The 12,728-nt window shown below is 40.0% G+C and overlaps 1 protein-coding gene across 5 annotated transcripts in view; it reads right to left on the bottom strand.

Annotated features, from left to right (window-relative positions):
- MYRIP (myosin VIIA and Rab interacting protein) overlaps positions 1-12,728 on the bottom strand; it is a 314,404-nt gene that overhangs the window by 267,794 nt on the left and 33,882 nt on the right. For all 5 annotated transcript variants that reach the window (XM_053263239.1, XM_053263243.1, XM_053263240.1 and 2 more), the window contains exon 2: positions 11,491-11,640. In XM_053263239.1, the coding sequence (XP_053119214.1) occupies positions 11,491-11,600 (110 nt within the window). In that variant the 5' untranslated portion in view covers positions 11,601-11,640. The remainder of the gene's footprint in view (positions 1-11,490; positions 11,641-12,728) is intronic.

Raw genomic sequence — 12,728 nt, 5'->3', positions numbered from 1 at the left:
AGCATGCCACAAATGGAAGGCAGGTAGCGATGCTACAGATCACCTTATTCCAAATGACTGAAGTAGATGAGTTAAGCCCATACCTTCAAAATTTTGCAGATGAAAACAGGGATACACTTGTAACAACCAATATTCATGCTATCGATTACTGCCCAAACCTCCCATCAATTATTATACATTGCTGGGTTCCACTTGCTATATGCTGTGCACTGCATAGTGTCACAGTGTTGTGCTTCCACTTGCATGCAGGTACACTAGAGGAACAATGCACCCACCCATCTACTTGGAGATTTCTAGAGACGCTAGGGAGGAAGTCAATCCTGAAGAATGACAATTCACGTGAAAAATAAATTGAAAGCATCCATGAGAAGCAGAAATAGGGACAAAATAGATTCAGTGATTTACAAAGCACAAATTCCAGAAAATAGGGATTCTCCCTGGTAAATAGGGATAGGGAATCTATAGGTCACAGGGAGAAGTCTGAGAAAAAGAGTACAGAAAGTTAGTGAGCTGAGGGACAAATATGCTGAAGCTCATATACTAATGTGAAAGAGCCACTCAATCTCTGGCTCAGGTGCGTAGCAAGGCTGGAGTGGGCCCAGAGACAAGATTTTAAAATGCCCCCCCTCACTGAAGTTATATATATATATATATATATATATATATATATATATATATATATATATATATATATATATATATATATCTCCTATGTGCCATAATAGAACATCATCCTAAATTATTTTTTAAAAGATTTTGTAAATTGTGGACAATGCAAGTCATTTAATGGTACTAGAGAAAGACACGCTGTTCTGGTAGCTCCAGGTCTTAACATTCAAATCAATTTCGGAGGATGAATACAACTGCAGGAAGCCCGGGCAGGTGCGCAGCTGGTGGAGTCAGTCATGTGACTTGCCTCTAGGGGCCCCCCAAGGCAGTGGGCCCCCAGACAACTGTCTTTCCTTGCCCTATTATGGTTACACCCCTGCTCTGGCTGTAGTCTACTACTTCATAATACATTGCAACTGCAATCCTATGATTAATTATTTGGAAGGAGAGTCTATTGAAATCAATGGAACTTATTACCAAGTAAATTTGTTCGGACCAGAGTGCAAGAGCATGTTATAAATTGCATAAAAGTACCACAGCCATTTTCCATGGGATCAAATTTTATCCAAACAAGTCTTGTTCAGAGTTTAGTCAAGAAAACTGTTCATACATATCCTCATTTGCATTAGCAGTGAATAAGATTCCTGCTCTAAGGCTAGCAAGACAAGGCACTGAATATATAAGATATCCATAATTAAATATTGATTTTACATTACAGCTATTCATTATCTCAAACTATGCTACATCCTGTGAGCTAAACAATGATTCTTAATTTGTTTAGCGGATAAGGCAATGACCTACAAACCAATATCAGGTTAACTCAAGAGATTTTAGAACAAACTTTGAAACAGTTGTGCAAACATTCTATAGTTGCCACAAGCAAATGTTCTAGGCGTGTACAAATATGTTTATAATTCAGCCATTAGTAGTTTTTTAAAACATATTTTGCTGAAATAGTTTCATATTTTATCAAATATATAATGTTTAAATATACATCTGCATTCTGGCTGGAATGCTAGATATTATATTGTACATATATTTATAAAATTAAAAATCCAGAAATATTTAACATCAGTGCTTACATGTTATGCAGTTCTACTGTGAGCAATGCAAAAACCACCTGTGCTGCTGTAAGGCTCTCACACATACGGCAACAGTGCTGCACAAGAGGGCAGTACCCAACCTCTTGCACAATCACGCTCTACTTCCAATGGAAATTATGCTATGCATAATTATTTGGAAGGAGAGTCCATTAAAATCAATCCATGCAATGTGAAATCACAAGAGATCAGTAGTTCTGGTACAGCTCCCTTGATAACAGCATCAGCAGCAGTTCTGCAGTGCCCAGGACATTTTTCACACCCAGCTTTTAGTCCGCATCTCCTCCAGAATGTAGGGTGTGCGCTCACATATTGGCCAAATTTACCCTGAAGTCCCTGAGAGCTATCAGAGAGCACTTCACACACCATTCGGGTTTTTTCATTGTGCCCAATTTATATGCAGGGTAAAAAAAAATCCACTTTTCCCATCAGTTTTTTGGGGCAACTTTGAATTTGCAGTAAAGCCTTGCAGAAAACCCGCAGTAAAGACAGCTGTCTGGGAAAGCTCCATGTTACACTGTGCCGCACATAAGCCACTATTTTATACAAAATGAAAGATGGACATAAACTCTGCAATATTGATATATTTATATTTTTATCGAGTCTATGATAAAATAGCCTAACTATAAGTTGAAATAAACAAATGAGTTCATTTAATGACCTCTACAGCCCCTGGTGGCGCAGTGGTAAAACTGCCGCCCTGTAACCAGAAGGTTACAAGTTCGATCCTGACCAGGGGCTCAAGGTTGACTCAGCCTTCCATCCTTCCGAGGTCGGTAAAATGAGTACCCAGAATGTTGGGGGCAATATGCTAAATCATTGTAAACCGCTTAGAGAGCTTCCAGCTATAGAGCGGTATATAAATGTAAGTGCTACAGCTCAAATGTGCAAACCCAATATTTCTAATTATAAACATACAGCCATGTACTGTATACACTCATGCCTCGCCAACCATGGGTTTCCCCAATTGTGGTTTTAACTATCTGCGACTAGGAAATTGTGCCAGGTCTCGCCAACCACAACTTGAGTATCCATGGTTTGGTGAGACTTGGGGGCAGTTTGGGGGTTTTGTTTGTTTGTTTTTGCAATTTCTGGGGGTCAGGGGTGATTTCCGGGGGTCAGGGGGTGGTTTTTCTATTTTTAACTGTATTTTTCAGTATTTTCCCAAACGCCATTCCCCTAACCCCATTTCCAATGTATTTCTATTGTTTTCCCACTGCAAATTCGCCAACCGCAAGATTTTCCTGGAACGGAACCCTAGCACAGTTGGTGAGAGATGACTGTATATAGTAATAGTGAGCTCTCGCTCTCTCGCGCGCACGCGCACACACACTTTTTAAGGCAGGACTTCTCCCTGACAGGATAGCTTTCTTGAGAGATATATTTTTTACTTTTGATATAAAAAACCATTTAGTCATGTAATCCCTAACCTGCAGCCTGAAAGGGCACAGCCCAGACACAGCCTTATCTCCTCAGTGACAACCAAGGCCAAAACTCATAGTTAAATTCTTAAGTGGGTCTTAATCACAAATGCTTGTGCCACATGACTCTACTTTGTTTTTGTCAAATTACTGTTTATACATAATGCAAAACACATTTTGGCCTTCCACAATATGTAATAATTAGGTTGTAATCTTGAGCACAGTCACCTTAAGTGGCACAGTGGGGAAATGCTTGACTAACAAGGAGGAGGTTGCCAGTTCAAATCCCCACTGGTACTATATTGGGCAGCAGCAATATAAGAAGATGCTGAAAGGCATCATCTCATACTGCGCAGGAGGCAGCAATGATAAACCCCTCCTGTATTCTACCAAAGAAAACCACAGGGTTCTGTGGGCGCCAGGAGTCGAAATCGACTTGATGGCACACTTTACCTTAATCCTGAGCACACTCACTGAGGAGTGAGTTCAATTGAAATTAGTGAGGTTTACTTCCAAGTAAACACATTTAGGATCATACTAGAAGTAGACTAATTGGAATGTAGTACATTTTCCTGCAAACCCCTTTGATCCATAAAACTTCAAAACTAATGGGAAAAATATACTCTCTGGCTTCAATTAAAGAGAAAACTGGGGCAAGACTTCTATTAAATAAAATTGGGATTGTTTCTATGTATCACTTTGCAAACCCTTATGCATGACTTAATTGTTAGGCATACAGTTAAGCACCAAATTATGCTGAAAATTGCAATTACACTCAAGTATAATCACCAGCCACCATTCCTGCCCTGCAAAGTGAAGTTGTTATGTAGCCCAATGCTAACTCATTGTTGTAGATTATACCAAGTGAAACTATGACAGTACAGCTCAGAGTTGGTTTGATTTTCTTAGCCTTGTTAAGAACTATTGAGCCCCCTCTGACTATTAAGAGCCATATATATGCGTGCAGCCATGAGTCACTCGGTAAATACAGAACTATAGGAATACTCCTACCCCTTTTTCAGCAGGAGTGCTTAAAGTAAGCACTTGTCACTATAAGTTGCATATAAATTAGTATTATATGGAAGAATGTGGGTATATGCATGTCATCAATGAAAAAATCTAAATCCCAAACCTAAATACTGCATTAATTAACAGCAATGAGTACAATTTTTATAAGTATATTCCAAAATCACTGACAGCTCATCAAAGTACTAGAGGGCTGGTTTTGCACTATAGGCACTTTCAGACGCAACACAGAGCCACTTTTGGTTTTAACCAAGTTTCATAGACAATTTTAATTCACAGACAATCAACAACATTGTTTGTTTAGTCTGCTGGTAGTTTCTTCAGCCCCCTCCCCTTACCTAGTCCTCCCAGATGCAATCCCAGAGTTCCCAGCCTGGCAATGCTTCACCCTGTTACTCCCTCCCCTTTGGTTGCCAGCTTGTCACAAGTATAGAAATGCTGCACAAGCCACTTCAGCATTTCTCCCCTACCCTCGACAGTTCTCAGCTGGCCAGAGTCTATCCTGGCACAGCTATGCAAAGAGGGCAGCCCGGAACATTTTTTTGAATAGTTTCACAGAGGGAGTCTGTGCTGCAATGCATGTAGTCTGCCCAATTGATGTGGCCACAACTGCCCAGAAAGGGAGGCTACCTGTCCCTTACCCCACCCCCATGTTTGATAGCTTAGTCCTGGCAGAAGAAGGTGCCGATCCTCTTTCATAGCAGAGGTGGAGGGAGCATGGCATTTCAAAAACAGGTGCTACCACCACCACCCTTGCAGTGAAGAAGGCTCATTGCTTGCCCAGCCATCCACCTCCCCAGAGCCCTTGGCTTATTGCTCATGCCACGCCCACCTCCCCACAGTGAAGGGAACTTATTGCTAGCCCAGCCAACAACCTGGATGCCCCACGTTTACCCCTTCAGTCAATTTTTTCCCCCAGCACACAACGCATGGGGAACTGTTGCTTTAAGAGAGCCATCCTCCCACATTGGTTACAAATGTCAGTTTGGCCAAATTGAACCTTGGTTGAATTAAAGAGGCACATTCTGATGAAAAAACAAACCTAGAATGCTCAAACTGAACCGAGGTTCCATGTTGTGTCTGAATGTACCCTATATCTGAAAAGAAACAGCTATCAGCACAGGCCTCAACCAATTTCTTTTGGATCTACAAGCTAGCCCCAAAATGTAGAAGCCAGACAATGGAAACTTCACAAAATTACCAGACTTAGTGATGACATTGTGGAGGGGGAGAGTAAATGGGCTTCTTTTTATCCCCTTTATCCCACTTAGAACAGGGCTGGCCTGGACAAATTAAGATTTTATTGAAGAACTCTATATATCCGAAGATCCTAGTCTAGGTGCCACAGTTAAATTTTTAGACACCATGGCTCCCTGGAGCCTGTGTTTTGTTAAGTCCTGCATTAACACCATTGCCCGATCTTAGAGTTCAACCAAGTTAGTAACTAACTACTTTTTCATGTGCGACTGGCAGAAAAATCCTTAAGTAACTTCTGTTTAAAAATTGTTCTAAACCATTGACTGACCAAATAAAACACATCAAAATGTGCATACCTTTAACAGCTGTTCATTGCCACTCTCTTATGTTCATGTATGGTTTTGTAATAGTCTTGCATGATTTGGGGGGAAAGCAGCAATGACAAAGCAATGTTTAATTTTTTTAAAATGGAACTGCAGTTTTAGTGCTCTCAGTTAATGGGCTTCAACTTCTGAAACATAAAAGAAACATTCTGATTACATAACTGCTTCTATTTAATTTCAAATTAGTATTAGTGGTATTTTAGGTACTGTGCACTGCAAATTACAGAGGTCATTCACATAATAAAAAATGATGTTCTACCCAGGTTTGGGAGCTGTGCATGCTCCCAATTTTTGGTTGTGTGGAAGCAAGGTAGAAGGAAAACCTGGCTAGCTTTTCCTCCTACCTTGCTTCCACACAATCACTTCTACCCAGGTTTTCCTCTTACCTTGCTTCCATACAGCCAAAATTTGGGAGCACGCACAGCTCCCAAACACGGGTAGAACTACAGTTTTTGATTGTGTGAATGACCTCATAGTTTCCTGTGCTATTTTTCTTCACCTCATTGCTTTTGTTTGCTTCTTTATAATGCAAGGATAAGAATGCTATAGAAATTTTAAATCTGTGGTAGCAAAATGGTGCATAATTGTCATTATTTTTAGCTACCTCCTTCATAGAAAGTAATTCATAGGGAAAGTTTAAATGTTTCACAGATATAGCTTGCGCTTGACATTTTTTTAGTATTCATAACTTTTTATTATTAAAAATACAATTCATATATGAAATTCTCTAGCAGATATCTAGCCCAAATAACATACATACCTAAACATATATCCAATTCATTGGTTACAAACCATAATAATCTGCTAAGTCTTTTGAAAATGAAATCTAAGTTTATACTAAATTACACTCAAAACTTCTTGCCTCGCTCTCTCATATGAATTTTGTCTGTTCCAATATTCCATAATATTGAACACACTTGAAATTTATTGCCCTCAAGGACCATAAACAAGAACTTCTTTCTCTCTTCTCAGTACATGTGCCTGAAGAACTCTGAAGTTCTTGCTCCAAAAGAAGATAGCATACAATGCCTGCACTATATTCAGGTCCACAGCAACTACTCTGCAAGAAGCCTCTGACCCATTCTGCAAGTCATATGGATTGATACACAGACTACAGCCAGAGTCATGGTTTATGACTGCAGTGTGGGAGCCACTTTCATGTGGTCCAGTCCTATACCCCACTTGGAACATTAATAAAGAACAGCCGTGTAGTTATCTGTATTTCCCTACACATGTGACCTATCCACAGAACAACTATTTACAGAAGATAATGGTGTAATGGTAAACGAAACCATGCAGATGCAACTTTCACAATCACATGACAGAAACAAGCCTAAATATAAAGCATTTGCCATTTTGTTTTACATGCTCAAAGTGCTAAATGATGTAGAGAGATGTAACCTGGTACATGAGCTACCAAGTCTTTTGCCTTTGCAAAGTCTAAAGGTAAACTCATTAAATACGTTCAGAACAATCCAATGCATGTCTACTCAGAAGCAAGTCCTATTGAGTTCAATGGGATTACACCTTCGTTGTTAAAAACTATTTGTCTTACAGTCAAATGAAGAAGCAATTCATTACAAAGATTTCTTGTCTTACAGGTTAGCAGTAGCCGGAATGGAAAATGCATACCACTCGAAAGATCAAGTATTACCCTTCATAGAACAATGTTATGTACCCTGTGAAATATTGTGCTGATGGATAAATTAACACAACTTTTAATTTTGGAGGAAAGGACTTCTATACCGAATTATAAATCACTGGTATCCTTTATATCATAAACAAATACCCAAGTATCTGTTGTGGGTTAGAAGGGATGCTCTTTCTTTCTAAAAGAAATAGGATAGTTCCTATGATTTAATTCTTTGCCTGATTTTTTGGGGTGTCTGATATATACACCCCACACTACTTGATGACACTTCAGTGTCAGAAAATCAACATGAGATCTCAGGGCTAAATTTCATATTACATTAAGCCTACATGTTAGTAGGGCTGATGTGTTTGTTTTCTCATCAGTAAATAGCACATGGAGGGCAATCTGTATGCAGACTACAGCATGATGGAAGGGGCTTCTTTAACTCTTTGCCTTCACAACAGTTATGATCCAGATTGGAGTAACTGCTATTTGTACTGGAAGGAAAGCTCCCAGCAATACCAAAAGGGAGCACTACTTCTGGGACATCCACAGAGCAAGGGCGATCCAGATCAGCACCACAGCACAGGCAAAGGCCCCCTTCTCCTACTCTGCAGTCCTTCCTGATCCAGATCAGGGACCCACTCATGCATGTTGTTCACCAGGGGTGCAGCAAGGTTGGAGTGGGCCCAGAGCCAAGATTTTAAAATGCCCCCCTTCACTGAAGCTCAGCTCATGAAGTAAAGAACTCTTAAATGAAGCTGAATAGTGGTAGCAAAAAGCATAGTAAAGTGTGTGTGTGTGTGTGTGTGTGTGTGTGTGTGTGTGTGTATCTCCTGTGTGCCACAATAGAAAATCATCCTAAATTATTTTTTTGAAGGTTTTATAAATTGTGGACGATACAAGTCATTTAATGGTACTAGAGAAAGACATGCTGTTCTGGTAGCTCCAGGTCTTAACACTCACGTCAGTTTTGGAGGATGAATACAACTGAAGGAAGCCCGGGCGGGTGCATGGCTGGGAGAGTCAATCATGTGACTTGCCTCTGCCCCCCCCCCAAGCAGGGGGCCCCCAGACAACTGTCTCCCCTTGCCCTATTATAGTTACGCCCCTTCTGTTCACTGAGGGAAAACAAGCATATCAACACTTATAATAGGGTTAACTAAGATGTAGTTTGGTTCTCAGTCGTGGAAGACTCTTGAACTAGCAATTCAGTATCTATTGCCACCATCTAGTTTGACAAGGGAAGGAACAAAACAGCCACTTTACAAGAGTCCAATGGAAAGCACTACAGCAGTCTCATGGTCTCTCTGTATTCCATAGCAATAAGACCACAAAGGAGACTGTAGGCCATATAGGAAATGTGGAGAAAATACTGCATCTATAAATCCCTATTTCTACATCTAAGAACAGCTAAAGCATTCAGGAAAATGAGGAACACAGTCCAATACACAAGAGAGTTTATTTTACTTTTCAGGTGGATTTTACATTATTTCAAGTATGGAAATATGTAAACAAATATATTGCATTTTATTGTGTCTGTATGCAAAGCATGTAGAAGGGGCCCTTATTAACCAGGGTCCCGATGCCTGTGATTTTGTATGTCCACAGTCGGGCTATATATATCCAGCCTTGTTATCCGCAGTTTTTAAAATAGTCTAAATTCACCAATCTGAAGTTCCTGGGTATCTGGAAATGACTTCCGTTGTCATTTTCAGCCACCATTTTGTACCTTAGAGCCATTTCTTCACACACACACAAAATTAAAAATAATTTTTAAAACTTGTTTTAATAACCATTTTATTCTATTGTTTTATTGTCATGTATTTTAATCTGTGACTTTTAAATATTTTAAATTTTGTACACCACCTAGAGAGTTACATATCAGGCGGTATATAGATATGATAAATAAAATAAAATAAATAATTTCCCCACAATTTTTCATGGGAAATTGTGGGGGGGCATTGCTGGACAACTGGAGACCTGGAAAACAGAGTATGCTACTTTATTTCTCTTATTTCTGCCTCCTCCCCACCTTTTTAGCCCTTTTTTGAGCTCTAGGTACCTAACTCCCCAGTTCCGATTGACTCAAGGTCTTGTTATCCATGGTTGTGGGGCAGAATGGAACCCCCATATATAATGAGGGCCACCTGTATTTCTGAAAACCCTGCAAAGGTAGTGATATAGTCTGGTCCTAATCTCACAAGAAAAATAATTGCTATCTTCAAAGCTAGAGAGAGATCAGAGTCAGACCAGAGATCAATGGATAAGCTTAACTGGTACTTAGAATCATATATTCAATCCTACCAATATTGAATATTGTATAGTATAGTACTAGATAATTCCAGGTTGCTAAAGTCTTACTTAATGACATAGTGGCTTACATGCCACACAGTGCCCCATTGATCCAAGTTTTGGGATCCCTGTGCTGGTACCATCAGATTCTAAGCAACGGCCACCCTTTTCCAGGCTTGCAGGGTCTCCGTGGCAACTAAAAATTGTCTCAGTATTGAAGCGAAGCTGCTCCCATTGGGAAGAATTTGAACAGTGTCGCTACAGTGACGACGCAATCTGTAATCATCATGGAGCCTCTGAGAGCTCAGAAACAGCATGGACACTGCACAGAATCAATGCATGTGCTCCACTTTTGGATTGAGCGGTGCTTCACAGTATGTAAGCCATTATTAATTTCCTTTAATATTAGGAAATGTTAAGATACAAAGCTGGGTTTGTCATTTCTGCTGATTTCACTGCACTATTTACTTCCAGAAAGTCTTCTAACTGCTCTGTCATGGAGTACACTAAGGGCTGTATCAAACATTCTGCAACAACACACACAAGTTTGCTTTTATGCGCTGCTGATGAAGAGCTGAAGCTAATCAAAGCTTTCTGACAAGTGCACCATACTATACTTGCATTTGCAAATTATCTGTCATATTCACAGTTTACATTATTAGGCAAGTATGTGTTTGTTTAATTTTATTTAAATCTCAGGTGTACATCTAAAAAGCATTACTTGTGAAACAGCCCTAAGTGCCTGGAGGACATCCGGGAGGAGAGCTGATCTTGTGGTAGCAAGCATTAATTGTCCCCTTTGTTAAGCAGGGTCTGCCCTGGTTTCCTTTTGAATTGGAGACTACATGTGAACACTGTAAGATATTCCACATTGGGGATGGGGCCGCTCTATGAAAAGCATCTGAATGCATGCATGCAAAAGGTTCCAAGTTCCCTCCCTGGCATCTCCAAGGTAAGGCTGAGAGAGACTACTGCCTGTAACCTTGGAAAAGCCACTGCCAGTCTGTTTAGACAATACTGAGCTAGATGGACCAATGGTCTGACTCAGTAAATGGCAGCTTCTGATGTTCCTATGCTTAGTCGGTACATGCTAGGGCATTAAGATGCTCCTAAGCAATTGTGTATACTCCACAAGTCCAAAACATGCAGTTCTGGTGATAGCATCAATATTCTGATCGAGCTTGAAATAGGAGTATCTTTGAGAAAGCCTGATATATGTTCAAATCATGGCATACGCTTTTACAGAGACAATGTGCATGTGAAGAAACATGAGTATGTACAGGGATCTTAAATTACACATTATGAAAAATGCACAATTAGTATGTGTGTGTGTTTGGGGGGTGGTGGGGGTTACTGCAAATAGCAGAAATACATTGCAACTACAGCACAAAGGGAAAGGAGGCTTTAACTCTTTCCCCCTCCTGTTAATGTGGTCTTGAACCCGATTGACCTCCCACAGCTGCTATTTCCTTTGGGAGGAAACAGCAGTTGCAGGAGAAGCCAATCGGGAAAAGATCACAGCAAGGGGATTAAAGTCTCCCTCCTAGTATGCTGCAGTCCTCTCAATAAGAGCTGCTTTTTACAGCAAAACAAAACCAAGCACAGACACACTAACCACACACTTCTTGTAATGTGTCCATTTGTGTGTGTGTTTTGTGTGCATGCGTATATTTTAAACTGTAAAAATAAGTGCACAGATTCTTAATTCAATGCCATATAGTGATCAGATCACAGACAATGGCATGTCATGAAAGAACACATGCTCAGAAAGAACACATTTCTTATCGAAGATTTCAACACATTCCACTCTCTCATGCAAGTCCTACCTCAGTCTATCTTCTTCTCTCTTGCGGAGGGTGAAATCTCGTTGGACCACCTGAAGGACATGCTCAGCTTCATCATCAGTCAAGCCAGAAAGATCCAGCTTCCTCCCCATTGTTAGCTCTATCCGCAGTGCAATCAGTTAACAAAGATACCTGAAACCACAAAAGAGACCAACGTGTGGAATGTAAAGCTGAAAAATATGGTAGGACTTCAATGAATTCCTAAAATTAAAATGCATATTTAAAATAAAATGCACATTTTTCCATACTGTTTTGGAACTGAAGCAATGAATTGCTACACAAGATCATGAACTGTCTTGAAAATTAAAGTTCCTCTCAGGCCTAATTTTCAGCCTTGTGAATCATTTTCTCATATTTTATTTTTATTTTATTTCTACCAGCTTAGTGAACTAGGCCTATAAAAGAGACATTTTCCAAGTGGTCAGTTCTTGCTCAGAGCCTCCAGTTTCACAATACATTTCACAGCTTCCCTGCTAACTGAGCAAAGTCAAAGCAACTGCTTCTTATCCAATCCCAGCACTGCATTTCTCCAGTATCTCTTAATAGCACCTCCCTTGTGTTCCTTTTTAGGTTGTGAACTCTCTTGAAATAGGGAACCATTTCATTCCTTTTTCTATGGAAAATAATTTGAGAACTTTTGTTTTTATTTTTAATTGAAAACTGGTATTGTAATGGCGCAGGCCACTCATATTGGACCAGAACTCATAGCCCAGCGGCCAGGCTGAGGCCTTTGTGTCTTTGCCAACAATTCCTTTGAGATATTCCCTGTTGTAGCACCTCACTCAACTCTGAGTAAAATGATAAACTCCTAGGAGACAATCTGGAAGCTAATCCCTTACTTCCTCTGACAGAATGCTTTCCATGTTGATGTCACCTATATTGTTTTGCCTTAGTCAAAGGCATTGATTAACTAGCCTCCAACATGTACGTACCCTTTTGCTGTTACTTTGAACATTCTTTTTAACAACACCACACTAGGTAGATGTACACAAGAAGTAATTTAATTGCTGTCTCACACATATAGCTTAGCTTCTTCCTTCTTAAACAACCCCTTTTGGCTTTTTAACACTCTTTGGAGCAAGAGGCGCCAGGAGCCTGCCTCTTAGGCAAAGAGGCCAACAACTTAAGAAATGCAGATGTTTAGAGAACAAACAGAGAAACAAATTGCTTCTTGACAACAAAAAGACAGTATGCAGAGGATGCCACTCTGAACTGAAGTC

The sequence above is a fragment of the Hemicordylus capensis genome, chromosome 6 (genome assembly GCF_027244095.1).
Source record: "Hemicordylus capensis ecotype Gifberg chromosome 6, rHemCap1.1.pri, whole genome shotgun sequence".
Classification (NCBI taxonomy): Eukaryota; Metazoa; Chordata; class Lepidosauria; order Squamata; family Cordylidae; genus Hemicordylus; species Hemicordylus capensis.
This window is presented reverse-complemented; position numbering and strand designations above follow the sequence as displayed.